This window comes from Phalacrocorax aristotelis, chromosome 2 (assembly GCF_949628215.1).
Source record: "Phalacrocorax aristotelis chromosome 2, bGulAri2.1, whole genome shotgun sequence".
Lineage (NCBI taxonomy): Eukaryota > Metazoa > Chordata > Aves > Suliformes > Phalacrocoracidae > Phalacrocorax > Phalacrocorax aristotelis.
Genome location: NC_134277.1, coordinates 129,734,674 through 129,761,762, shown reverse-complemented (window position 1 = coordinate 129,761,762; position 27,089 = coordinate 129,734,674). Strand labels below are relative to the sequence as shown.

At 40.9% G+C, this 27,089-nt stretch overlaps 1 protein-coding gene and 1 long non-coding RNA gene across 6 annotated transcripts in view; one reads left to right on the top strand and one right to left on the bottom strand.

Annotated features, from left to right (window-relative positions):
* Positions 1-620: 620 nt before the first annotated feature.
* LOC142053457 (uncharacterized) lies at positions 621-10,425 on the bottom strand. Of its 2 annotated transcripts, none has more exons than XR_012659229.1 (3): positions 10,295-10,425; positions 6,431-8,232; positions 621-2,944 (listed from the first exon to the last, which is right to left on the bottom strand). It is a non-coding gene; the product is annotated as an uncharacterized LOC142053457 (long non-coding RNA). The 2 variants fall into 2 exon arrangements; XR_012659228.1 differs by having other exon boundaries at positions 6,444-8,232.
* The window catches only part of PDE7A (phosphodiesterase 7A), a 75,638-nt gene continuing 57,875 nt past the window's right edge, over positions 9,327-27,089 (top strand). For 2 of the 4 annotated variants that reach the window (XM_075085135.1, XM_075085134.1), the window contains exon 1: positions 9,331-10,417. In XM_075085135.1, the coding sequence (XP_074941236.1) occupies positions 10,280-10,417 (138 nt within the window). In that variant the 5' untranslated portion in view covers positions 9,331-10,279. Of the gene's footprint in view, positions 10,418-27,089 lie in introns of all 4 variants that reach the window. The other 2 variants (XR_012659227.1, XM_075085136.1) reach the window with 2 other exon arrangements.

Here is a 27,089-nt window from a genome sequence, read left to right as displayed (position 1 = left end):
CTAGCACCAGAGTACCTAAACTAGGTAAGAAGGCAGGTGCAGTCTTGAGAACTCCTGCTGCCCTGCTGCACCACCGGTACCCAGCCAAGGTTAGCCCTGCGTCAGCTCATGCGTTCTAACAAACAGAAACTAGAATATCCAATAACAGCTAACTCTCCAAATTTGCAGTTACATATTTAGTCTATTCCAAAATCACAAACCTGGAGATGTGAAGCTTTTCCTGGGAAGCTGGGCAAGAGCCTTCTTATGGCAAGTAGAAATTGGCCACCAGCACCCTCTGGCTGGAATGTGTCAGTACTATAAAGACTTCTAGTGTATGCACAGAGTCTATGCCATAGAAAGGGAAAATGATTTCTGTGGTATGTATGTCGTACCAGAGCGGAACAGAATCCGTATTATGCATTACTTGGTAACAGTCAGTATATGCTGCTACTCTTTGTTCACATTGCATCTGCTGGTGGCTAGGCACCTGACTTTGTAATATTTGATCATTGACTTTTGATGTCACAATTCAAAATAGGCAATTTTCAATAATGGATTTAACCAGTTCTTCCTTTTCTTATTTGCATATTATTTAAAAGTGAAATGCAATTTAATATACTGTTACAAATCACATACAAAACAATATTTGTTCCTACATTTCATTAACTGGCAATTATAAATAAGTTTGCACGATGAACAACTCTTCATTTTTTCCAAGTGATGTTTAGAAAGATCGATTTCATCAACTGTTTCTGCAAATGGACATTCATGCATATAGATGTGATAAAGTAACAAGTAAACAAAAATATATCTGAAAATTGAATTACAAAGCCATTACACTTTTAATTCCTATGTTGTTTGGGAGCATAGCTTCATGGTGTATATTTTTTTCCATATGTTGCAATAAAACAGTCACTTGTAATGCAAATGGTACTGACTTGCAGTGTATTAGTATTAGTTCTGATTTCTAACAAATTAAAGTCAATTCTCCCATTATCTGGGAATTTATTATCTTGGCTACAGGTGCAACGATGTGTAGCTTGCCCACAGATCATCCATTCAAGATCAGCAGCAACATAAGCAATCTTTCACCAACTTAAGCTGTTTGGGCCTACTGGTTCTCAAATCTTTGTGCTCTGCAGTAAAGTATCAGGGTCTTTCTTTAGAAGCTGTACACTCTTTTGGTCTTTTTAGACAAATTAGAGGTACTGCAGAATATGTTTTTTCTACTTATTTTGTGTAATCATTAATTGAGTGTATAAGTAAAGCCTGCATAAAACTGAGCAGATGTCATGGTTTTCCCTGATTTTAGGTAATCTATAAAACATGCTGTCTTGCAGGTTTTGAACAATTTGCAATATTTATTAATATTTTTTTACACTTTAGAATGAAATTGCTTAGTAAAGAATTAACAAAAATTCAGAGTCCAAGGTGAGATTAAATATTATAAAAGTTGCTTATTAGGCCTATCCTTGAAAAAAGTATTCTACAAACTTCTAGTCATGTAATTTAATCTAGAAAAATGCTGACATGGTATTGATTTATGTAGATTTAACTGTTGTTCTGACACATGACTACGGGGTGTTCTCCATAATCCCAACTCAGCAAAGCATGTAAGAACATGCATAAAATTAAGTATATGCTTTGTACCATTAATACTTCATGCCAGTTAACCCACATTTTTGCCGCAAATTCTGCTATGCCTGTCTTGTACCATAAACATATTACGCATATGTTATATATTCCATGTATATGTTACATATTCCACATATTGGTTACATAGTTCAATATACGTTATACATATATTCCAAAGAATATCTTTATTTGAGATTTTAAAACTAGATTTTCTAAAATGAACCACTTTTTGAATTATATAGTGTCTGAGTAATCCCTTACATAATCCTGATTTACGCTATGTAGGTGAGTTTTTATGATACAGATGATGTCGTCCAACTGTGGGCTGACTCCGGAAGGGGCACTGCCATCACCAGTTATATATCTGCACTTTCTATCAGCTGTGCTGTTTGGCTGGTCCCACTTTTTTTGGTGGGGGCTAAGATTCATTTTCTGCCAGCTTAACACCCTAAACTCTCTTGGCTTACCCTAGAGCTGAGCATCAGTACTGGTAGGAGCAAGAGGACAACAGCCAAGAGGAGTGAGATGGAGTGGCATGGCCCCTCTGCATGGCAGCATCTAGCTTAGCACCGACGTGTTTTAAAACCACAGCTCCAGTGCACTCCACACCATTAAGAGGCCCAGCCTCTGCGTTTCAGTGCACTAAACCCCCCCCTCAGCTTTTAACCAAGAGACTCATCTCTAATTAAATGCAAAGTTGCATTGATTGATTGAAAAATTGATTGAAAAATATTCTCCTAGTACTCAGACTGGCTTTTATCTGAACATAAAAGTCAGTTTATCAGAGCTAATCCTTTTCGTATGTACTTGTCTTACAAGAACAATTTTCTTTCATTTGGTCAAGACAAAGGAATTCAGGATTTTCTGTAAACTAACCCTCCCATTGCTTTGTTGCATTTTTCTTGACATATTGACAACATTCCTTCCAGTTTTAATTGGATTAAGCACACAGAAATTTAGTGAGTTGTAAATCAGACAGGATTGCAGCTACCTTTTTGCTATTGTTAAAAACAAAAGGTCTAGCAAAGAACAAACCTAAATAAAACCAGAGGTAGTCTCTTGAAAGTAATGAAATCTTCTCGCTGCATTTGCTGAGGTAGTTAATGGGAAGACTGGCAGAATGACAGATGTTTATCCAGAGTTTCAAGAGAAAGTCAAGGTAGAGCTAACCCTGACACATTCTTTCCTTCACAAAGAAATGTCAGGATGCTACATGGTGGAAAAACATGAGTTGCTGCAAATATTCAATCTTCTCACTTCTATTCATCTGAATGGGATTACCTTCTACTGCTATAGGTTTTCATGGAAGAGCAGTCCCACCAATTAGCTAAAAAGCAAGCACAAGAAGATGAAATACCTGATTAATTTTCCATGCAAGCGCATATTTACTGAGGAAACTGAAGTGGTATATTGAGCATCTTTTGAAAAGACAGAAAAAAATGATTACTTGGAATACAATGGAGTAATTTTATTTTAATACTAATTAGTATACATTTTTACTACTAATGTGATCCTCGAAATGTAATTGTTAATTCTAATCATAGTTAACTTAATATTTTTTTGAGGGAATAATTGCACAAAATGACACTTCAATACAAGTAAAATTGAATAGTAAAAAAGCCAAAGTGCAAGAGGAAGGCAGGTGTAGTGTAAGAGGAAGACTGCTAGGTTCCTGGATGTAGTCATCGAAATTATCAGATGTGCAAATGTTGCAAGATCCTCCTGTTTCCATTTCTAATTTGCTTCATCCGCCAAAGGGAGACTGTTGCTAATGTGTTCTTTTTGTTGCTAGAAATTCTCCAATAATTTTAACATATGTAAAAAAGCAACTGTTCTACATTCTCCTACAAATAAAATTCTGCAACAAGGGAGTGCGCTCATCTTTAATATAACCAGGAATAAATTAAAATGTTCTTTGAAAAATTCTAGTGTTATTAAGAAAGGTCTTACTTTTGAGCTTTAAATAACAAACTACTACTTTTTAGTTTTTGACAACACAACACAGATTAATAGGACACTGTTGCTTCAGCCTAGTTGGTAAGCAGCAACTTTAGCTTATTATTTCACTTCTAGCAGTATTTGATACTCTCAGTTTTAATATTACAAGACACCTTTACCATATGCCAATAGGCCGGTAAAGAATCAGATGAGACACCATCAGGAATCTTTTGAACCTAAATACATCTTCCAAATCCAAACCTACCTCTCAGTCCCTAATTATGGGACTGCTTTCTTGATTTTTTTAAAAATACAGGTCAAAATTGCTTTAAAAAAATCCTTGTTAAGACTGCGCTGAAAATTACATCTTCGGGTAAAGAAATCTAGAAGAGATGTGCAATTTTGATGAGGTATGGGGACAACACATAAAACATTTCAAAAAGTTACAAAACTAGATCAAAATAAACAACTACATTTTCTAAAGACAGAACAGGTGACTGATGCTCTGACAGAATGGGTGATTGATGCTCTACAGCTTATCACGGAGGCTACCAGGTACTGTACGCTGAATGGTTTGTTGAGAAATGATTCAGCTGGCAAATGTGCAATGCATTCGTTATGTCTATTCATAGGGATCCAAACCCACTTCCATTACCAACACAAAAAGCTGTGAATTTTCAGCTTCTAATAACGCCATTAAACTTGTACGCTGCACCTCTGAAACGGCACCTGGGGTTCTCATATCCTCCCACTCTGATATTAAAAATATTCTGCACATCAGCTGCTATTATGCATGTAAAAATGACACAGAGAAGCCTTCTCCACAGGCTTATGCTGACACCAACGCCCTTAGTCATTTTAACACTACAGTGGTGTGAGGATTTTTGTCCAGACAACTGTAATCACTGAGAAAACCAGAACTTCAATGGCTGAGACTATTTAAGCTGTGTGCACTACAGCAAGTTTTCTAAAAATGCATTTAAGAAAAAATAAGACTGTGAAAAGAACCATCTTTTCATGGTGTTATTCCCAGTAATATCTTCACTGGAGTTACAAAAAGCTCTCTTTGAACTGGTATTAAACTTTTGACAGTCTGCAGCTGTGTTCAGAACGGACTTTTGTTAGCATGTTTCCAGAGTCAGTCCCCGTTTCTGGAGGCTATAACTTGTCAGTAAAACTCCAGTCTTAAATTAAGCATAGAAGAGGATTTTTAGGGCTGGAATCAAAGAAAAACAGAAATCCTCTGGGATCACACTTTTAAACTTTCTGCTCCAGCTTGCTCGTTTTGGCACAGAATTGGTATGTGTCCATTAACCAATGTCAGTTTAGTGAAACTGAAGTTATTACATATATTGAAAATATTCTAAATAATTTTCAATATAATATTCAAAATACCAGAAATGGAAGCAAACACAAAAGTCTGCCCAAGCAAGTCAAACCGACTTAATCTGCCTCTCCAGCAGAGTGACAAAACACGTGGTTAATGGGAACATGTTACACGTGACATAGTTCATCTTCACTGACACTGCTCTTCTACATGGCCCACCCTGACACTACCATAAACCAAATCAGATACCCCACTTCATCTGATCGACTTCATGGACACAAACTGAAGCATCTAAATTAGGAGAAAGGCTGCGCTCTCTTCCTTCTTTCCAGAGAAGATAAAGGCAACTTCAGAGAATAACTTGAATGGCCTGCTGTCTTCCTCTTAATTATTGACTCTGAAATTAGCCTTAGGCAACTACTCTCTAGGTTAAGCCTCTAAAGTTAGGAAATATGAACCTGGGCTATAGAGTAGATAAAGCTACTGCAATATAGGTGCAAAAATGACTGGAAACCATTCCCAGAGGAGTTAGCAAGGGTTGACAGGATATACTAAATACCACTCTTCAGGTCTCTTCCAGATCTTGGACTCACCCATTCATAGAACTTTCACTGTTGACCTGGTTGTTTTCGAGACCATGCTTATTAAATTTGCAGATGATAGAGAGCCAAGTATATTGAAGGACAGCACTAGTATTCAACCTTGACCAACCAAAAAAAAAATGGGTCCAGGCAATCACAAGGCGCTCAGGTAAAGTGCCAATTGTCCCACACAGGAAGGACTAACACACTGAGGGGATGGCTAGAAGTTCTGCAGAAAATGACCTGGGGGTGCAGGGGATGGCAAACCAAACAGGAGTCAAGGACATTGTGTTCATAGAGTAGAATCATAGAGTCATAGAATAGTTTGGGTTGGAAGGGACCTTTAAAGGTCGTCTAGTCCAACCCCGCTGCAGTGAGCAGGGACATCTTCAACTAGATCAGGTTGCTCAGAGCCCCGTCCAACCTGGACTGTTTCTAGGGTTGGAGCATCTACCACCTCTCTGGGGAGACTGTTCCAGTGGTTCACCACACTCACTGTAAAAAAAATTTTCCTTATGTCTAGTCTAAATCTACCCTCTTTCAGTTTATAACGATTACCCCTTGTCCTATTGCTACAGGCCCTACTAAAAATTCTGTCCCCATCTTTCTTATAAGCCCCCTTATTATTAAGTATTGCCTCAAACAAGCCCAATGGAGACCCAGGGCAAGGCAGAGGGAAAGGACATGCTGAACAGGGATGGGAGTGTGCTTCAGCTAGGCTGTGAGAAGTCTCAAAGTCCTATGGAAATGTATAGTTTTCATTCACACAATAACTCTGGGTAGAAAAGAAAGATGTATCTGGGTGTGTGCCAAAGAAACAGCACATGCCAGGAATGATGTGTAGAAACGCAGTTACTAAGGATGTAACAAATGAAAAGGCATTTTCCTGTCTATAGAAATAAACCCTGCCTTTTGTACCACGTAACTTCTTCAGGTAATAAGAAAAGCTAAAAACTCTTGTGCTCACCTTCATCACGTACCTGTACAAATAAATATTTCCTCTGTTCTTAGGCTGCTTTCAAAGTACAAGCATGTTATGCCTTTGAGGATCCTTATTTCCTGTTTTGTACAGAACATGGGAAAAGCATCCTCTTCTGTTCAGGCTTTTCAGCTCCAACAGCGTTAGCTGGCTGTGCCCTGAAACAGTGCGCTGTGCCGTGCGGTTAGCCCAGTAGAATGTCTTGCTGGTGTACCTGTGTGATTTCATCCTCTTTTCATCGTAACCAGGAAAGTAAACTAACTCCAATTTTGTGATATTCCATCTCTTTGGTTGCACGAGTGCCCCTCCTTGCGATAAATCCGGCCACCAGTAACGCTTCTTCCTTGCTAGACAGCACCCTGAACACGATAACAATGTGTGAAAGACATTAACTGTAAATGTGTGAAGAATCATTGAAACTTTACTAATGGCCCCTAAATTTGAACAAATTGTGATGTGTAGTCTCTATCAAAGGCTCTGTCTGCCATGATAAAGAAGCCACAACACACAGGGCGTACGTAGCTCAACCATGGCACCTCATGATGCCGTATGAGGTGTTTAAGAAGTGCAGCACCATGGTGCTGAAAGAACTCCATGGTTCACAAAGAAAACAATTCAAACAAAATGCTGTGAATGAACACTTTGGTGTTGCTACACGTCTACAACAAAAATAAATAAAAACCTCTTTCCTATGCTACAAGCTCTTAACTTGCAGCAAGACAGCAGACAGAACAGGCAGGGTATAAGGCATAACACACGCCATCTTTTTTTAAGAAGAGTAGTTAGGCTGAAAATATGTGACTTACGCCATAATTCTAAGGCTTTGTCTATCATCCTGAGGTGAGGTTCTTCCTCGTAAACTTGTACAAGAAATAATCACCTGTCTAATACTAATAACTCCTATATTAAAAATAGTAATTTGCGTCCCAAAAGCAGAACGCTTATGGAATCAGCCACTGCCTGGAAAATCTATGCTTACTTCATAAGAATGTATTTCAGATTCCTTAAAGGTGTTTATGTAACATTAATTGGAGATCAAAGATAATTTGATTATTAGCCAGGAAAAAGAAAATGCTGATTATGTTATTTAAGGATATACTGGCTCTGACTGAGCGCTTATATGACCTTAAAGAACTAGTTTCAACTAGTCAGATGGAAAGTACGTCAAGCTGATAGGAACCATAAAACACATTATCAATACTCTTTATTTATAGTTTGACCTTGTAGGATTGAAATATATATTATGTATATTCAGTGAACATAAGAATATACTTATTTTTCCTACAAAACTTGATACATTGTTTATAAATTGAATTTTAGATTGACTGGAGTAAAAATCCACCCTAGCCGAGTACAGAAAACTAATTTGTTATTAGTAGGAAAGAACCAAGTAATTTTGAAAAATGAATGGGGGAGTGAAACCCTGACTCCAGCGATGCTGGTGGAGTTCTATCAGTAACCTCAATGTATTGCAGATTTAACGTAAGCAGGCCAAATATGAGTGAACTGTCACAGAACATGGAAGAAAACCTGACATCTCTTAATTCCAGGGGACAAAAAAAAGAGGCTGACTGTTATTTCACTGTGATTATGTGCTTATTACGTATTTTTAATTATTGCATGCATATATTATAAAATCATAGTGTGAATGCTTGTGACATTTTTATTTCATGAGATGGGAGAAAAACAGCTGAAGCAGGCTTTTAAGACAAGGCAGTTGGATCCAGTGTCCTCTCTCACGCGTCCATATGTCCTAGCAGCTATCCATGAGGCAACGTGGGACTGCAGTTCTGCAAAAGAACAGGGTGCACTTGTTAACTTTGTAGCTCAGAGTAAAACGGCCATCAGTCCACAGCTATAAAACTTCTTGTTTCTACATAGAGTTCAAACACATGAAAATTCTCCATATAAACCACCTATTCTTTCCAAATGGGCTCCTCCACAGCCATGTCATTGCCTATAAATATCTGTTATCATGTGCAATCTAAACCTTTCTGCAGGTAACCAAGCACTTAGAAGAACAATGCATTATGCAAAATTAAATCACATGAATCATTTTGCAAAATCTGATTTTTAAGTGGGTACAGGCACTTCATATATTATTCAAAGAACAGGAATGTTCCCTTACCTATCATGCTATATTTAGTATTTTTTTAATGATGGAGAAATAAAAGAGATGAAAGGATGGAAAAAAGCAGCTGAAGGGAAATACAAAGGGAGGCTTAATCCTGAAAAACGAACCATAGTCCTAACCCAGCTAATGTGATGGACATAGCCATGGACCAGACCACCTCATAAATTGTTCAGTTTCTTAAGTCCAATCCTGGAATTGCATGATTTGCCATGCAATTTTTTGCCTTAACAAAAATCACATGGTTTTACCTCTTCATCTTGCAAAGGAACACCCCTCCATACCCTAAAAAACTAACAGCGAGGTTACAAAATAAAATACAAACTCCACCGTGTACTGCTTTTGCTAGATAACGCATTTTAAGCAAAACTGCCTTCCCGTGTTTGGTTTTCGAGCAGCCGCTCATGTTGGGCGCCCCAGGCTGGGCCGTACCACCCGGTGCCCCGCTGCCCGCGGCAGCAGAGGCCTGATCCCGCCCTGGGGTCACCGCCGCCCCCTCAGGGAGGCTCCCCAGCCCTCGGGGCACAGGCGGGTACGGGTTGGGGGGCACCGAGTCAGCCCCGGCCCCCGCCCAGCCCCTTCAGGCCTCGCCCGAAGAGCGCCGGGCACGGCACGTGCTCAGCCCACTGGGGGGAGGAAGAAGGGACGGGAAGGGAGGGCAAGGAGGGAAGTGTCGCCGGCGGCCGCGGGGCGGGACGTGACGTGACGCACTACAGCCGCCCCCCGCCCCCCCGTCTCTCCCGCCCCTCCCGCCTCAGCCCCAGCTTCGCCACCGGCCGCCGCCGAAGGCGGGAAAAGGATAGCGCATGCGCGTGCTGCGGCGCGCGGGGCCCGCCGGCGCCGCCGAGCCACCCTGCCGCTGCGCACGGACGGGCGGAGGGGAGTAGTGGGTAGTTACGTGATGACGCTTTGCGTGTCGCCAGTCGCGCGACCCACGCAGAGTCCGTCGGGCTTGTGCCTCCTCCTGGGCCAGTGCGCTCGGGGCTGTTCCGAGTGGGGGCGGGCGGGGCGAGGGCTTTCTCTCTCCTCCTTCTCCTCTCCCTCCTCCTCCTCCTCCTCCTCTCCCTCCTCCTCCTCCTCCTCCTCCCCGGCTCCCCTCTCCGAGGGCCCGGCCCCTTCCCCCCGGCGGAGCGGGGCCGTGCGGCGGCGGCGGCGCCTCCTCCCCCTCCTTCTCCTCCCCCTCCTCCCCTCTCCTCCTCCTCCTCCCGCCGGCCGTGCCGTGCCGTGCCGGACAATAGGGGCGATCGCGGCGTGTGTCTCACCCAAAGCGGCCCCCCCAGACCGGCCTCGCCTCCATGCGCGGCGCCGGGCGGCGGGGCTGACAGCGGCTCCCGCCGGCGGCGGCCAGGCCGAGGGAGCGGCGGCGGCCGCGGGCTCCGGGCCGGGACTCGCCGCCTCGGGCACGCACTGACAGAGGCGTTCCGCTTCACCGCTCCCCCCTCGCTCGCTCCCGGCGGCGGCGGCGATTCCCGCCGGGCTTTGGCGGCGGAGGACAAAGGCGCGGGGCCCGGCGCAGCCCGGCCCGACCCCCCGGGGGGCGCGGGGGCGGTGAGGAGGCGCCGGGCCCCCGCGGGGTTTCGCCGCCGGCTTCTTCCCCGCTCCCGCCGCCGCCGCCGCCGCCCCGCTGCGGCGAGCCCCGGGCGGGCAGGTGCGGCGGCGGGCGAGGCCGCTGCCCTGCGGCGGGCCGGCTCACAGAGGCTTCTTCAATGGAAGTATGTTACCAGCTGCCGGTGCTGCCGCTGGACAGGCCGGTGCCGCAGCACGTCCTCAGCCGCAGAGGGGCCATCAGCTTCAGCTCCAGCTCCGCGCTCTTCGGCTGCCCCAACCCCCGGCAGCTCTCGCAGGTAGGCACCGCCACCGGGCCTGTCGGCTCCCGCCTCGCCGCGGCGGGGTCTACTCCGGCTCCGTGTCTCGCCGCTCCCCCCCGGCCTTGCCCGGGGCGGGCGGCCCCGGCCAGTCCCTGCCGCGCCGCTGCCCGGCGCCAGGGCCCGCCTTGGGTGTCAGCGGGGAGCCGGTGGGGGTGGGCGGGCGGCGGGGCTGCCCCGGGGGGGGTATAGCGGCCTGCCCGCCTCCCTCCCGGCCGAGCCGCCGGTCGCGCTTTCCTCGCCCGCTGCCGACCAGCGGTGGCCGTGACGAGCAAATACAACGCTTTATAGGTGTGCGGCTACTTATTGTCCAGGTTGTCTCTTCAGCGCTGGTTGTAACGACAGCGTTGGGCTCCTTGGGGTTTCTTTCTGGAGCCAGTGAATTCTTTCTTCTGTAATTTTTAAACTGGGGTTGTTTTCTCGCTTTTTAGCTAGGCTTTCCTCGAAGGGTCTGAGTTTCCTATGGGGTTGCCAAAAGCCGCGGTGGCTTTATTGAAATAACGAACATGCACTGCAGTGTTTTATTTGGGATGCGGAGCTCTTTCTCCCTCCAACTACTAAGACTTGGCAATCCGTCTAGAAGGAGACAAAGATCCTTGGCTTTTTCTTTTCCACGGTATTGTTCCCTGCCCACATTACATCAGTCACAAGATGAACTATACTGTGTTTTGTTTCATCCGATCGTGTTGGCAATACTACAAAAAGGGTCATTATAACTATCAGGACAAAAGGGAGGTTTTTCTTCTGAAACCTGCCCTAAATTTCTGAGTATGCGTTAGTACGGTTTCCCAGAAAACAGTGACAAAATTATATTCTGGCGGAAGCCTCTAGAGAAAATTTGGAATTATGATGGAAGGCATGTGTTTCGGTGGGAAGACAGCCGGTTTTGGCTTCTAGGAATTTCCTATGATGTCTAGATTGAAAGGTCCACCTCAGTGCTCCAAAGTATGTTGTCCTTACAGAAGATGTCTTTGCTTTTTACATGTGTAATGGTAATTTTTTTGTTCCTTAATTTTTTGGGGTATTTTATCAAGATATTTTGTTTTTTCATTACTTGCTCTACTTTGTATATGCATATATATGAAATACAGAGTGACCAGTTTCTTTTGGCTTTGTCCCTGGTTTGGTAGCAGTGAAGCGCTCTGTGTGTATGTGAACATTAGGCATGTGTATGTTTGGGAAGGAGGAATCAACAAAATACTGTCTTCATAAACAGTCAAATTCCTGGCCATTGAAATAATTATTAGTGAGCAAATGAAGATGAACGCACATTGGCAACCCTATCTTCCCTGAGTATGAATGTAACAATTGACAAAAACTTTGGGTTTATGACAGATTAGTTTTCCGTGTAGCAACTGGGTTAGGATGCTTTCTGTTTGTGCCACTTGATCTGAGTTGTACTTGGTGATGGTGAATTTTTCATACGTATGAGTCTTCTTGAAAGTCCAACCTAATTTAACACATTTTGTCCTGTGCAAATGAGAGGATAGTCTCTTGTTTAAAGCATTCATGGCCTTCTGGGAAAAAGGATAAGCAAAATGATCCAGGTGATTTATCGTATTTATTCCTTTTCTTTGTGGTCCCCAGAGCAGGTGATGCATGAAGTGTGTACAAGCTGATCAAATTAAATAATGGTATTGACACTTAAGTATTTTTCCCCAAACTTTCAAGTTTCTCAATGGATTCTTTGTCTCCTGACCAATACGCTGCAGGTATATTAGAGTGAGTCACAGGGAGACATGCTTGAATAACTTGTAAAAAAGTGAAAATTATATGTATGCTTGACCAAGTAGTATTTCCTTTGAGTAAACCAGAGAAATAATCTTATGCATTAATAAAAATGAATTAGGTTATTTAAGTGAGGAAAACTTTGCTAATGTTGACCAGCTGATTAGAGTACAGCTATGTTTTGCTGTCTGTACCTTCTCACCCCCCAACTCCCCTTTCCCTGAAGTCTCCTACAGATAATAAGACGTGAATTTCTCCCAGACCTGCAATCAGAGGCTGGTGTAAATGATGGACTAAGAAGGATCACCAGTGAGATTAATGATTCCATGTAACTGCTGAACTTAATTTCACCTTGCAAGTCTCCTGTAAGACTCATAGTATTCCAGTTCCGTTGCTGTTGAAAGAGGTCTGAGCCCTTACCAGTCTGTGGTTTTCAGTCTTCTAGTCAGGCTAGCTTTGAACAGTAGGAGTAACACCGGAGATGTGTATTAGCAAAATCAAGAAGGCAGTATGTACAGCCAGCCTCTTACAGTTAATACATGTTTGGCAGGTTTTCTTAAAAAATGTAAGGTCTTGAAAATTGAATTCACACTTATAGATTAAAAGTGCAATGATTTAGGCATAAAACATTTTAGGCTTATCCTTTCAGCAAGGGGGTATTTTACATGGGAAACACATGTATGCTATATTAGACATAGCATTTAATTGTGGTAATGCTAAGCAGGCAAATATTTATCTCTTTTAATATATTAAGTGAAATTTCAGTTTAATATTGTTAAAATTCCACTAAATGGGTTCAAAATGGGCTCCGTGATGCTCTTTTAAAGCTTAAATAAAGTGGTGCTGGAAATGACCTAAAGAATTCTGGTCTACTCCTCTCAGCCCCAGGAAGGATAAATTGTACTTACAGTATTATTAAGAGATGTTTGTCTAATCTGTTTGCTTAATCTGTTTTTTAAGATACAGTCTTATGAGATGCGGTGAGCTGACATAACTCATCATTGCTGAAGGTTAAAGTCCTGACATTGGACATGTATTATTACTACTTCCTTTATGCCATCTCAGATGCTTGTCAGGTGTTTGCTGTTTCAGCTCACTAAAACAACAGTAAACTAATATGAGCAGAAACTGGGTATCTGCCTGCCATCTTTTTGGATAAAATAGGTTTAGTGAAGTTTGTCAGAACTGATTTAAAGGAAAAGGATGGTACCACTAGGCTTTTGAAACCCATAAAAGCCTCAGATAATAGAAATTACACAATCTCACTCAGCAGTTTAGCTGTTGTTAACAGTGCTTAACTGTTCTTGTCATAAGACAGTTCTTTCCTAATACTGAATTCAAATCTTCCTTGTGGCAATTTACACCTGTTACTATCCCCAGTAAATGTAGAGGAAAGCTTATCCCTTTTCTCTTTGCAGTTTTTTTATTTATGAATTATTTCCCTGTAGTCTTCCTTTCTTTAATTTCAAAGTATTAACAGCAAAAATAGTAAAAGCGACATGTTACCTGGAGGTTATTTGTGATATTTATTGTTCAAGTCCAGTGAAGTGAAAAGCTGCTATTGTATGGGCTATACAATTGTTTGAGTTAATAATTGTCTTGAACATGAAATAATTTTCAATGCTAGTGTTAAAAGCTGTTTTTAAGGGCACTTGAATGGGTAACTGTTGAAATGACTAGAACATTTCACACTGGTGAGGTTGAATTTAAGTTCACTGTGAGATCAGGTGGATGTTGAGTAGCACCTTGGATCATACGTTTAGGGTGTTTATTCAAAATGTTACAAAATTATACTTTTTAAATTAAAGCTGAACATTCAGAGGACTATTTTGGATTCTTTGCCTCAGCTGGTTTTTAACTTGTGTTGTTAATAGTAGTAAAAATGAGTTTCTAAAAGTGTCTGTACTTGTTTAGTGTAAAAATTTTTAGTCTTTTTTTAATAAGGGTTTATAATGAAAACCACTTTACAAACATAGCTGCAATCACTTTTAGATTGTGTTCTGCCTTTCACTCCCCGCCACATCCCCCTGAACGTTGAATTGACATAAATGTATCACAGATAAGCGAGATAACTGCCTAACCTGCTGTTTTTGACTCATTTCTGTCCTCCTACCTTGTGACTGGTTCTGTACTCTCTTCAGTGCCTCCAAAAATGGCTTCAGTGGTATCTAGTAGTAGAGTATGAATAGAAGTAAAGATATAGTTTTGGCCTTTCTGTCCTTAAGTGTTTGATGATGGTAAAGAGGATATCTCCTAAGGATGAAATTGCATGAAGAGGGAATGGAGCAAATAACAGAAGACTCCATTTGAATCCCAAAAATGTAGGCACTAAGTCTCTTACCTGAAGTGCCGAGTATTACTGTGTACCAGGTATTACCATGTGCTGCTATCTGGTATTTGGTCCTCTAGTTCATGAACCCTTTTTATTACATCTTCATTTCATGCATCTAAGCAATATAACATAATGCTTTGTGACTCTCCATGTTACATACTCCTGAACAATAGACTGCAGACGATGCACATGGAATCCTAGATTTGACTTGGAGGTCGCGGTGGGGGAAAAAAGTTGCTAAGGATAGCTGGACGTGTACTGTGCTGGTGGATTCTTCAGTGAAGGGTACACACTTCCTCGGAAAAACATATTCCCCAACATCAGCCAAGTGCTTTGGCCACCTTTTGCTGTGTAACTCATCTTTTCAGTTTGTCACCTCATGTGTTCCAAACATGTTTTGCTCTGCATGTAGTAGCATTATAAGTTACAAGACCTAGTTGGGAGTTGTATTTTTATGGTCTGAATGTAGGCATTGGTCTTTAATCCCATGGGTGCACCTTTTTGCTGGGAGAAGTGTTGGCATGACTTATTTTTGCCCTTGCAGCTGCTCATTTCTGCTGCTGCATTTTCATCTTAGTTGTGTCAACTTTTTTTTCTATCTGTTATTTTTCAGCCCTGGCTGGTTCCTAGTACAGTTTCACAAATGATTGTGCTTGTTAGTATGGAGGGAGCAGTGTGCCGCAATGCTAGATCAGGAGTAACGAGGGTTGGGGAGGCAGAAGGAATGACGTAGCTTGGCCCTGCTATTGAATGTGGAACCTTACCATAAACCCCTTTCTTTCCTCATCTGCTGTTCTTCATAACTTTTATGAAGTTTAAGTTTTATAACTTATGAAGTTTATATGAAGTCTTTTATACCTCTTTTTAATCCTCTCAATCATTGTTTCTCAGTTGCTTCTTCTTTCATTTGCTTTCTCCTGCCATTTCCCATATCTCTTCTGCATGAATAATTAACAAGTTAAAATAATGAAATAATTTTCATTATGTGATTCCTAGCCTCTGGAATTAATTCTGTGTGTTGTTACTATGCTTGCCATTCCCTTCATCTTGTATTTATTGTGTCTGGTTGCTGAGATTGCATCTATTCATATGAGAGACAGAGACTGACTCTGACTCTATACAAAGCATGGGCAAGTTCTGATTGAGGATTTCATGCACTACAGCAATTTTATGTGGCAGTTCATTTTTGAAATGCTCTCTGAGTTTTATGGCCAATTAACTTTTTCATATGTTGTAGTGTAAAGCAGCATTGGTACTTTCATTCTACAAAAGGTCATAGGAGCTTATTTCACGGCCTATAATTGCCTATGTAAGATCTAAGGAGAATAATAGTTTAAAGTCCCCATTAATTAGATTGTCTTAAATCACCAGAAGTCAGTTCTTTGTCCAGATTGTGTAATAGTATGTCTTTTGCTTTGCATGAACGTCAATTTTCTGATGCTATCTTTAAAGAGAAATAGGTTTGAAAAGAGAGATTGTAGCTGTGTGCCCCTTATGTTGTGAAATACTGAATTTTAACCACAAAACAATTTAACAAGAAGTTGGCATCAGTGTATGAATATTCAATATTCTATATGAACTAATAATGTTGTAATGCAAATACAGCTTGTTGGAATTAGATGTGTTTTGTATGGGATGTCTGTTTCAGCAGCTTTTCTTGAAAAGAAAATCCACACCAACCCTGTATTTGCTAAGTAAGTCTGGCTTTATAGGTTGCTTGAGAAAAACAACAGTATTCAGATTGGGTTAATTCTGAGTCAATATGGTAATGTGCTCAATTATGAGGTAGAATAAAGTATCATAAAAATAATGTAATCTTCTGACATTTCTGTTCTGCTGTTTTGGCATGTGGAAAATAATGTTGAAGACACCTGCAGCTTGAATCCTTAATTCTTCAGCTCTTTTATTTTCTGCAAAACCTGTGAGGGCAGGGGAGAACCCCAGTAATCGTTAGAATGGTGATTTGTTAGAAGAGTTTTCCATCCTGTCAATGACCATTGCCTTATTGTTTTCTTGTAGATTTCTGAATATACTCAGTCATTTTTCTAGCATAGAGGATCTCAGATTCATGACTGTATTCCTAGGATCTGTCAGATTACGACTCATGTATAAGCAAAACCTTTTGGATTGGACTAAACCTGTTGTATTTACCTTTCTTAAAAATTCACTGAATCTGCATGGAAATAGTGAGTAATTTGGCAGCTCAAATTAGATTTTTTTTTTTTCCCCCAGAAGTGTGAAACTAAAGTAACTTGATTGTTCTCTGCTGTGTAAATCCTTAACACACATCAGTACTTTCCACGTGAGAATTTGTACAGTTGGATGTCTAAGATGTAAATTCATGTGTATCGTGATTAAAGGAACGTAGTGTGTTCTGTTAGGTTGAATGTCCTTTCCTTGTAAATGAAGGACTGAAGATGGACATGCTAAAAACTTGAAGGGTTGAATCTTAAGCTTGGAAATCATCCTAAATAATGCATTTAGTGCAAATAGTCCTTTGTGTGCATTCACAGCTAAATGAAATGTTTAATTCTGCCTGAGAAAATCATTTTGTATAAGCAAATACAAATCCTTGCTGTGTGCATGCACATACACGTAGGGTCTTACAGGAAGCATGTGCCTGGGACCAGGAATTGAACATAGACCTCTCAAATTGCAGTTCAGTGTTATGCATAGAAATCCTCATATGAAATCTTGGAAGAGTTTTTGTTTCATTAGATGTGAAATTTTCCTCAGTTTGTTCTGATTATGTCATTAACAAATAACTGCAGTGTAAATAAGCACCCCATGTAATCCAGCAAGGCAGCCTGCCAAAGACAAAATATTTTATTATAAAAATGCAGTCTGGAAAACTGGATTTCAGGGTTAGTTGGGGAGTTGTTTATTTTTATGTTTGTATCCTATGTGTATTGTAAGGAATTCGTAGGCAAATATTTTGTTTTCTTTCTGGTTGAAAATAAATTTATGGCTGTTATCTCACGTTCCCTGTCCTCCGCCCTTCCATACCCTGAGAATTTTTTATTTCTATTACATCAGTCTAACTCCTGTTTTCCTCCCACTTCTCCCTGCTTTGTACACCTGTGATAAAGCAGTCTGATTTATTATCTTCCTGACCACACTCCCACAATCATTATAATTAAAGAGATTCCTGGAATCTGCTTTTCATCGCAAGGTGGAGGGCAAATTCTTTTCTCAGCTCCTAGCTGAAAGCGTGAAGGAGCCAAAATTTGCAGCTGGCCCTCCTTCTCTGCCTGCTTGAGCAGCAGAAAGAGTATGCTGCAATGAGAGTAATGAGGAGAGCTCTGTATTAGCAGAAGATTTTACTATTTCTCCCACTCCTTGCTGCCAGATGAGATATGTGGAGAGAAAGAGGCTGTTTCCTCTACCAGTGATTCCCCCCCCCAGCAGACATACCTGATTATGCATTTAATACAGGTGAAATAAACTGGTTGCCCACTTTAGGGCAAGGGGTCAACTCTGTCCCGAGGGGGGAAAAAAACAGAGGAAAAGATACAGGAACCTATTCCAAGGCTTTGAAAGAAAAGGTTGAGACTTCAATAGGTGGATCAGCCTTGGTACAGCAGAGGTTTAGCACCTTTGTGCACAGCCTCTGATTGTGGTGGCTCTTAGTTGTCTTAGAAATTGAGGTACGTATGGTGTTGGGATGCTGACAAGCAAGTGATTCCCGAGGGACTCAGTTATACATCTAGATCAGAAAAAAATAATACTCTTACAAAAAATACTGTTTTTTAATAGTTTAGTCTGGTAGTGGTGGGATAATAGCTGCTATAGCAGGAGGGATGCTGGCCTGCGTTATTTCTTGCTTTGTTTTTAGCTAATACGCTCCATATATTGATGTTGCAATTGACGGCATGCTGAGGAGGTTTCACGTTTACTCTGGCATGAACTTGCACTTCCATGTTTTTAAACTTTTCAGTAGAGTTCCTGTGCAACAGTAATCTCCTGAAACGCGTATGGGGGTGGGGTGTCTTGTCAGTAGTGCCCTGCCTTAGCTTCTCTTTTGGAGTGGTAAAGGCCTGTAACCAGTTTTCAAAAAGTCTGGAGTACTTAAATTTCCTTGATTGCTATCTGTGGAATTTTAGACTTCAGTTTTCAGCAACTCCATTAACTGAGATCTTTCTGGTATTGGGCAAAGAAAAATCCATACAGTTTCTTTTACAGCTGCAAATGTGGTGCAAGACTGCTAAATATAAAATGTCTATGTGTGGAAATAAAGGCAAGGAGTTTCTTTGTTCTTATTGTGAGAGATCTAGAGAGTAACTTTACGGAGTTTTGTTCTGTCATTTCTTCTCTTGTAAAGTCTGAGTTACATTTCCTTTAGCATGGTGATACTAGGAGTTTTTGCTCTTTTCACTGGACTTAAACAATATATTCAATCATCTTTTCCTAGCTTGTTTTCTTTCAGACAAAATAAACTAGATAACATCTTTGTCCAGGTAAAACATCTAGTATTTAGCCCACGAATTGACAGAGGAAATGATAGAATTTTACCTATTGCCTGAATTAAAAATAAAAGTGAACTTGAGTTTTTTACCTTGAGGATCCCATAATGTCACGAACACTTAAAATAAAAATTGTTGTCCACCCCCATTTTTTCCTTCTTCTTTCAAAAAGGATACTGTTTCTCTTCTGAACATAGTCACCCTGCTTATAACACCTTTGTCACTTCAGATTATTGTGAGAATTTTGCAACCTACCATAAATGAAGCCTAGGAGTTAAACAGAGCAAATTGCGGGTACTAAATTCCTTAAGTTTTGTTTGCAGGGAATGTGTTGGGCTTGTACTGTGATCCGTATTGAGTTTTAGGCTCTTTTAAGGAGGAGAAAGACTTCGTCTCCCTTAGGGGTCTTCAGTGGTTGAAGCTATGGTTACCTTTTTTTTTAATGTGATATTATGGCATTATTTTTGCCAGTGCCCTCCAGCTTAAGTTGAGGCCCAAAGGGATGTTTTGTGTCTTAATAAAAGGCCCTTGGTTAAAATTCTTTGCCAATCAACTTTTGATACAATAGACTGTAAGTGAAATAGTCTGCTGTGCACTGAAAGCCTAATCCATTTTCATGAGCTTTTTAGGAAAGATTTGAGAGAATTAGATGAGAAGTTGTTATTCATGATTGGTTGACTAAGTAGGAAAGGCTATTATGAATAATGAATTTTAAGACTTTTTTCCTTTATTCTCAATACTGTTGTATTCATATGAAAGCATAGGAAAGATGCTATATACTAAAAAATCTGGTTGTAGTGAAACCGGTTTGGGAGCCAGGAGGCTGAATTATTCTCTTACGCTGAGTGTGGCAGAGGGTCTGGTTAGGGTGAGAGGAGGCAAAGATTGGTAAGCTGAAATATACATCTTAAGCTTGTTTCTTAATGTAATAGTACACACATTACAAGAAGGCTTTTGTTTCTGACAGTGTTCAAATTAAGATTGTTAGTTAAGTGCGATGGTTTTTGTATTTAATGTGTCATGAAAATAGGAGGGCAATTTCTTTAATTCTACCTTGTTTGACACGCTGTGATGCTGCGCGTAGTGCTTGGAGAGGCATGTTGGTTGATGATTATCGTCGACTGGAGCCATAGTTTTTATTACTAATGTTATTTTAAACAGAAATTCTTTTTCAGAGGAGAGTTTTGTTTTATTGTCTGCAGTCAGAGTTCCAAGGTGCTTTTGGTGTTAAGTGTAAGCAGTATTGCTTGCACAGTAATTGCTTTTAGCTGTGTATCTTTACTCCTCCTCTTGTGCTGACATTTGCACTCCTCTGACCCTGCAGAAATCTAGTTTACTGAGCTACAGCAGCAGAAAGCCTTCTCCTTTTTGTAGCATTAATTTTCTGCTTATTTGGCTCTCCCTGGCTTTCTTGCAGGATCCGAGGAATGTTGGTGCAAGGGAAGGAGCAGGGAAATCCAGGCAGAGGCAGCACAGCATGTAGCAACACTGACTCAGGTTGTTTCCACTGCAGTTGGAGGAATGTCCAGAACAGCTGACAACTGTGTGGAATTGTCTCACTTTCTCCCCAAACAGGAGTGGGCTGAATAATTCCTTGGTGTTATTCAAATTAACTAATGCACTATATTCTGCTATTTAGTAGTCTTGAAAAAGCATTGTGCACCCCGTGTCTGTTATACATTAGCATTCACATAACTTCAGATTCTGTAGTTTTGCCTTTATTAGATGAGTCCATGTTTCTGTATTTTTTAGATATTGGATAGATTTAACTTGGTAGAAGAATATTTTTAAAAGGGCTGTTGTTAACCTCTGAACAAGTGCTTAATAAAGTAAGGTCAGAACAATCTATATTTGTTCCTCTTTTTTAAATGTAGAACATCAGCTTTGAAATTTGGGTTTATAGACTTCTCCAAAATATGAAGATTCATTTTTGTTTTTCTCGTGTGTGAACAGTGTATTTAGAGATAATGTACAAATGAAAGTTTATTTTCATGTGAAACTGAAATAATCTTTCTGCATTTTTTTACTGAAAAGTAGCTATGGTTGTTACAGTTTATAAATGAAATGTGTCAGAACATGAGGATCAGTCTTCTCTTTTGTCTTCGGAGAATTGCTGAGGATACTTAAAAGGCTTGCTAGGGTGTGTGTGGGTGTGTGTGTATGTATATGTGTGTATATATGTGAAAATAAATATATATGAAAATGTGGTAACTGAATTGAGGGTAGGGTGGGTGCTACGTGGATTCAGAAAAGAGGAAAAAAGTATCCATTGTACCATTTGCTACCATGTTGTCCTGTGTAGGGCAAGTTGCAGGACAAAATCATATCTCAAATGTATCAATTTTTGGAAGACTTGTTGCTTTTGCTTGATCTTTCTAAGCAAGATTATACTTATTAGATCACTAGCCTTTATCATTTACAGTAAGGTTTTAGGAGCACTTGGTCGGAATGAACAATAGATAAAGACACATAGTTTTATACTGTTGTAAGTGCTTCAGGATGATGTCAGGTATCTGTTCGGATTGTTCTTTTTAGTCTGTGTCGTCCCCCGTCGTCCCCCCGTCCCCCCCGCCCTTCCCTCCAGATTCCTAGTTGTTAGATATCTCCTCCAAACTTTGTAGAGCTTGCCCTGAGGCATGTCTTAGGCCAAGGACAGTCATACCATAATAGCTATTCTATATGTTACTGAGTTGCCAAGTCAAACAAATTTGGATTGACTGAGTACATGTGTGCACAGTTGTTCAGCCATCCGTTTCTGCTGAATTTAGTAGAGCACACAGTATGCTGATTATGTTGATTGGCAGAATTATTTTGAATCCCAGCCTGAAGTGCATCTAGTTCTATGGAGGTATTTGTGGGTGCGTTTGTTAGGGGTCTATGTGGCCAACCCCTGACCTAGGAAAAGTGCCTTGAGGGAGTCTGGATGCCATATGCCAGTCTGCCCAGCACAGCGCCATGAGAATATTCACAGGAACTGTCAACATATGGGAGATAAGGTAGGCCGTACTGCTGATACACTTGCTGGATCATGATAGAAGAGAAGAAGCTGTGGCAATAAATGTACTGGCTTCCATTTCATGCATGCTTCCATTTGCAAGAAGAGAACTGATCAGCAGCCGATGATTGTTCTGCAGGTGAAGTAAAACTTATGTGCATGGGCATCCTTTCTTAGTAGGTCTTCACGTTTGCTGTAGAAGATGCCATGTAAAAGTCTTACCTGAAATTTCCTTTGTAATGTTTGTGAGAGCAAAGAATGAGGACTGACTAAAGACATTGTATGAGAGTTGTGCCACCAATACCTTCTGGGGTTTGTCCCCCTTGGGAGAAGGTGAAGATCAGATAATTTGTGTGAAGTGTTTGATGGCAGAGTATTTACCTCTGCATTTTGTGATATTGTTCTGAAAGCAATATGGTTTTGTTGAGTACACACATTGATACCCATTTCTTTCATCTGTTGTATTTTCTCCCCTCTAATGCCTGGTTTGTGGTATTGCTTTCTTCATGTTCCTTCATGGTGGCCCAGACCCAGGTACCACCTCTCAAACCCTCTGTGAAAGTTTCAGGTGTCTTTATGGGGCCCAGTACTTCACTTGACTCCAGAATGAAAATGAGTTTGGTAAATAAAGGAAATTGATCTATTGCAAAGATAAGGATTATTTTTTTTATAGCAATATGTGATAAAGTTTTGAGCAGATCTCTGCTTTTTATGAATTCCACTAATTTCATTGTTTTGGGGAAAAGAAAGAAGCAGCTGCGGTCAGGAGGAGAAAACTGTGGGCTTCTAGGGCTTCCTTGGACACGTAGGCCTCTGTGTGTTGTTACATGGTGGTGTATACTTTTATCCCTGCTTCTCATGAAGCAATATTCTTTGCTGGCTATGGGCTGTGCCACTAATTCTCTGCAGGCGATGAAAAAAGGATCGTGCTGCAGAGAGTATGGCAGCGCCTACACAATACAGGGAGGCCTCCAGTGAGGCAATAGTTGCTGAGTTACGGTTTCCAACATAAAGCTGGCTTCTCAATCACTTCTTCAGAGTGTCTCTCTATCAATTTTCTTACCATCACTGAAACTATACAGTAGCCTCCAACATGGCCAGAGCAGTGAGACAGCTCTTACTGTTTTGTTGCAGTGGTCTTTGGGGCCTCACAAGGATGCAAACTGCTTCACATCCATCTGGTTGGTGGTGTTGTCTCATAGATGATATAATTATCTATGTTCCCTGTTTGGGCACCCTGTACTGCTGCTTTGCCTTGTAATTCCAGCAGATCCAGGACTGCTGCCTGCGTGCAACTGGGATAAAGGGGCTGCATTTGAGATGTGCCTAGCACATAACTCACCGGCAGTTTCGGCAGCCCTGCCCTCTGGATTGCAGGCTGACTTTAGGTGGGTGCAGGATATGATACTTGTAAGAACTATTAGAACTTGTGCTCTTACTATGGAGTGAGAGTGTCTTTTGGAGCATGGTTGTTAAAGTGCTCAGCAACTGGGAAAGAGAGGTAGTTGTTGGTTGGAGTTGAAGTGACTTTACCTGAAAAAGAAAGAGCAGAGGGCGAGAGAGAGAGTCCTAATTTTGGAAATGAGCCTGATTCTACTGAGTGGTCAGATGGAGAGTATGGTTACAGTTTCTCATTTCTGTAGTTTTTTCTGAAACCCTACTCTTCCATAGACTGCTATGAGTCTTCTGGACACCCAAGGCAACCAGTAGAGAGTATAGGCCTGAAATGGTTTATAAAGGGGGACTGTGAAATGTGTTTTTGTCCTTAGTCCACAATTCAGTGATTGGAAAGGGTTTGGTAAAAAAGCACCAGAGCAATGATATTCAGAGGACTAACAAGGAAGCTACGAATGTGGGTTAATTAGACCATAACAAACTGAAATAATTCAAAGTCATGTTCCATCCCATGAACAAACTGACCTTGCAAAAAAACCCTTGTATGCAGGCAAAGGAATTAACATCCTACCGTTGCAGTACTCTTTTTTTAATACCTTCTTTTTCCTATATCCAGTCCAGGCATCCTGCAGGTTTTACTGTTGTATCAGTCCATGGTGCTGCATTTTCTAGTTCAGGAAAAAGAAACATATTAGTGAAAATTCATTGGTGCATTCACAGTGTAACGTTTCGATTCAACAAAGATAGATTTGCTGTTCTGAAGGCAGGTGAAATGTTTGTGTAGTTAAAATGGATATTTAGAAAGTGATTATGTTCTGTAGCTTTGTAGTGTGCAGGTCTAAATATTATGTGAGTTTTACCCTACTTAAATACTTTTCTCCAGTTTGCAGTTCTGAACCAGATGCATGCGTGCTAGCTCGTTATACTTACTTGGCTGAAATGTGCCAGGGTTGCCTGCATTTTAAATCTCTCTCAGTACTGTTACTAAAAATAATGTTACAATAAAATCAGGAATTGAAATACTGTTAAACCTCTGCTCTAGGGCTGAAGAATTGTACAAGGACTGTAGGTGAGATAAGGGACGTGGCCATCTCTGCCCTAACAGCAGTGACCTCTCATGTCTCGTGTGATCTGGTTGAAGGGTGCTGCTGAAGTGTCCATCTCCTCCAGCATCTGTTTCCATCTCAGCTATGCAGATGCACAGAAGTGTGTCCCTTCACTGAGCTGTTCTTGGAATCTTTCCTCCTCCATAAATTCCAGGTCTTACAGGCTCTTCTGTCTACCATAGAATATGGTAGTTCTGCTCCTGTACTTCAGAGGGGCAGAGGGACTTGTGCTTAGGGGAAAAGGGTCTGGTCAGTCTGTAATCCTTCACACTGCTGTTTGAGACATAAAAAGGATGAGAATTAAGACATAAATGTACATAAATATTCTGGGGTATGGTGATGCAAGCTGGGACCCAGGGACAGTAATACAGAATTACTGGTGCAGATATTGTAGTAGGCATTAGTGCTAGACTCTTTGGTGTTGCTTCCATTGCAGTGTCATCCTTGTGGTAGTATATTGCTTTTTCACTAAATGAAATTAATGCATTTATGCTTATTTGTGAAAAAATTTATCTGAGATAAGAACATGTCTTTCATAATAGCTTTTTAATGCTAGAACTCAAACAACAGCCATGGGGTACTCTGATTACTGGGCATGTGTTTTGCTGTAGAGAGCAACACAGTGATTTCTACCTCTTCAGCTGGGAGAAGGAATCTCTGGTGGACTGTAAAATAAAATGTTTTCTTAATATTCCATGAAAATTCCTGCTAAAGGAACTGCATTTATCTTTCATGAATGCTCACCTTCATGCATACATTTCAAGTATTAAGTATCAAATGTTTCTGTCTGACTGTTTTAGTAGGTGTTCTGCTAAGGGGAGACTGAAAGGCCGCAAAGCTGCTTGCTTTTGAAGTTCTCAAGCACTGTTTGAATGAAGCTAGCTAGTGGACAGTCCCGTAAGGGCTGTGCTTGGTAATGCTGACACTTCATTATACTGTGTGAAAACTCCAATAATTGCTCCTTCATACTCACAAAATGGAGCACATAGAAGTTTGCATCTCCTACTGTCTCGTCTAGGAAGAATGCTTTTTTTTTCTTCCCCCTCACAACTTCAACTGGAATTCATTTTCTGTCATCAAGCAAAAATGTAGTGTTTAGGAGGAGTGTGAGCTGTGCTTTTTGAAGTTAAATGTACAGAGGTAGAATAATTCAGCTGTAGTGTGAAGGAGAAGAAAAGCTATTTGAATGTGTAAAACGAGCAGGAAAGATAGGTAAAATGCATAGCAGAGCCTGTAATTTAACAGGAATGAAAATTGAGGATGAGGGGATGCTCTTGTGTAGATTTTCCACATATTTGAGATAGGAGTTCCTATATGGTGGTATTCAAGAACTATGCATGATTTGGTCTTGTCCTTTGATTCATTGTAAGGTACAAAAGGTGGCCCAAGTGCAGCACTCTGCTGGTTTCTATGCTAAAGGGACAAACTAGATCATTCCTTCTCTGTCAGGTGCACAGGCATGCGCCTCAACAAGAAATAAAGGTATTTAAAAATGCTATGTGTGGATGGGCAAGCTTTGGAATTAAGAATTTTCAGGTTTGCCACTTTAAATTGTCCTGCAATCACAGACCAAATTATGGCAAAAGGATGCCGTCTTGAAGATGATTAAGGAGTTTTAAGTATTCTAAGAGCAGCTCTTGAGGCTATGTGGCACAAATAAATTCTAATTAGCCCCTGGTGGAATGTGTCATTGAGGTTTTTGAAACTTTCTGTTCTATAAGGTAGATATCCCAGCATGTGTCTCAGGATGTCTCGCCATGTTAAAATCCACACACCACCTGGAGGGTTCTTCTTTAAATTGCCAGTTGCTTTGTGATGTGTATCTCCAATGCCAGCTGACAACTCAAAGCAGTTGAACATCTGCAGGGACCACATTACATAAATGTGTTGGCGCTAACATCAACTCTTCCCACGCATTCAAATGAAGCTGGTATGGTTGTACTGTATCTTCTTAATCAGCTTTGTCCGGCCATCTAGGTGATTTGTCTTTGGAAATCACGTCAGTTACTTAAGAATTTGTGGTACCTCACATATTGGCGAGGAAATTGCAGTCGTAAGAAACGGAGCAGGAGGAACAGAAGTTGAAGAAGCTGGTGATTAAGTTCCCTTCTGGAAGATGAGACCTACAGAATGTCTTCACTATTGGGTCTCTTTCTGCAAACTGGTTTCAGGGTATGCACATTAGGTGAAAAAATAACGTAGTTTTCCTCTGAAATGAACTTCTAGGCTGGTTTTTGGTGGGTCTGTATTTTTTGTCTGGAAAAGCAAAGTAACTGATTTTATGGGTAATACTAGCTTCCTTGGTGTTGCTGGGAATATAGGCACAGCTATGCATTGAAATCTTACAGAGCAGTGCTCCAGAAGCAGTATCTGTACTGACAAATGTAAACAACTCCAGTTGCAACTTGAATATTTTTTACTATTTCAGAGTTTCCAAGTTCACATAAGCTGGTTAAATTCTTTCCTTAACTGTTATACAAGTATGATACATTCATTATAATTTGCAGATAGTATTAATTTAAATAATTTGATTAAAAATGCTTTGTGCGTCATTGCAAATAAAAATTATATTTGTATCCCTATTGCTTTCATTCAAGTACAATAGGTGAAGTGTCATAATTGCAGCTATTGG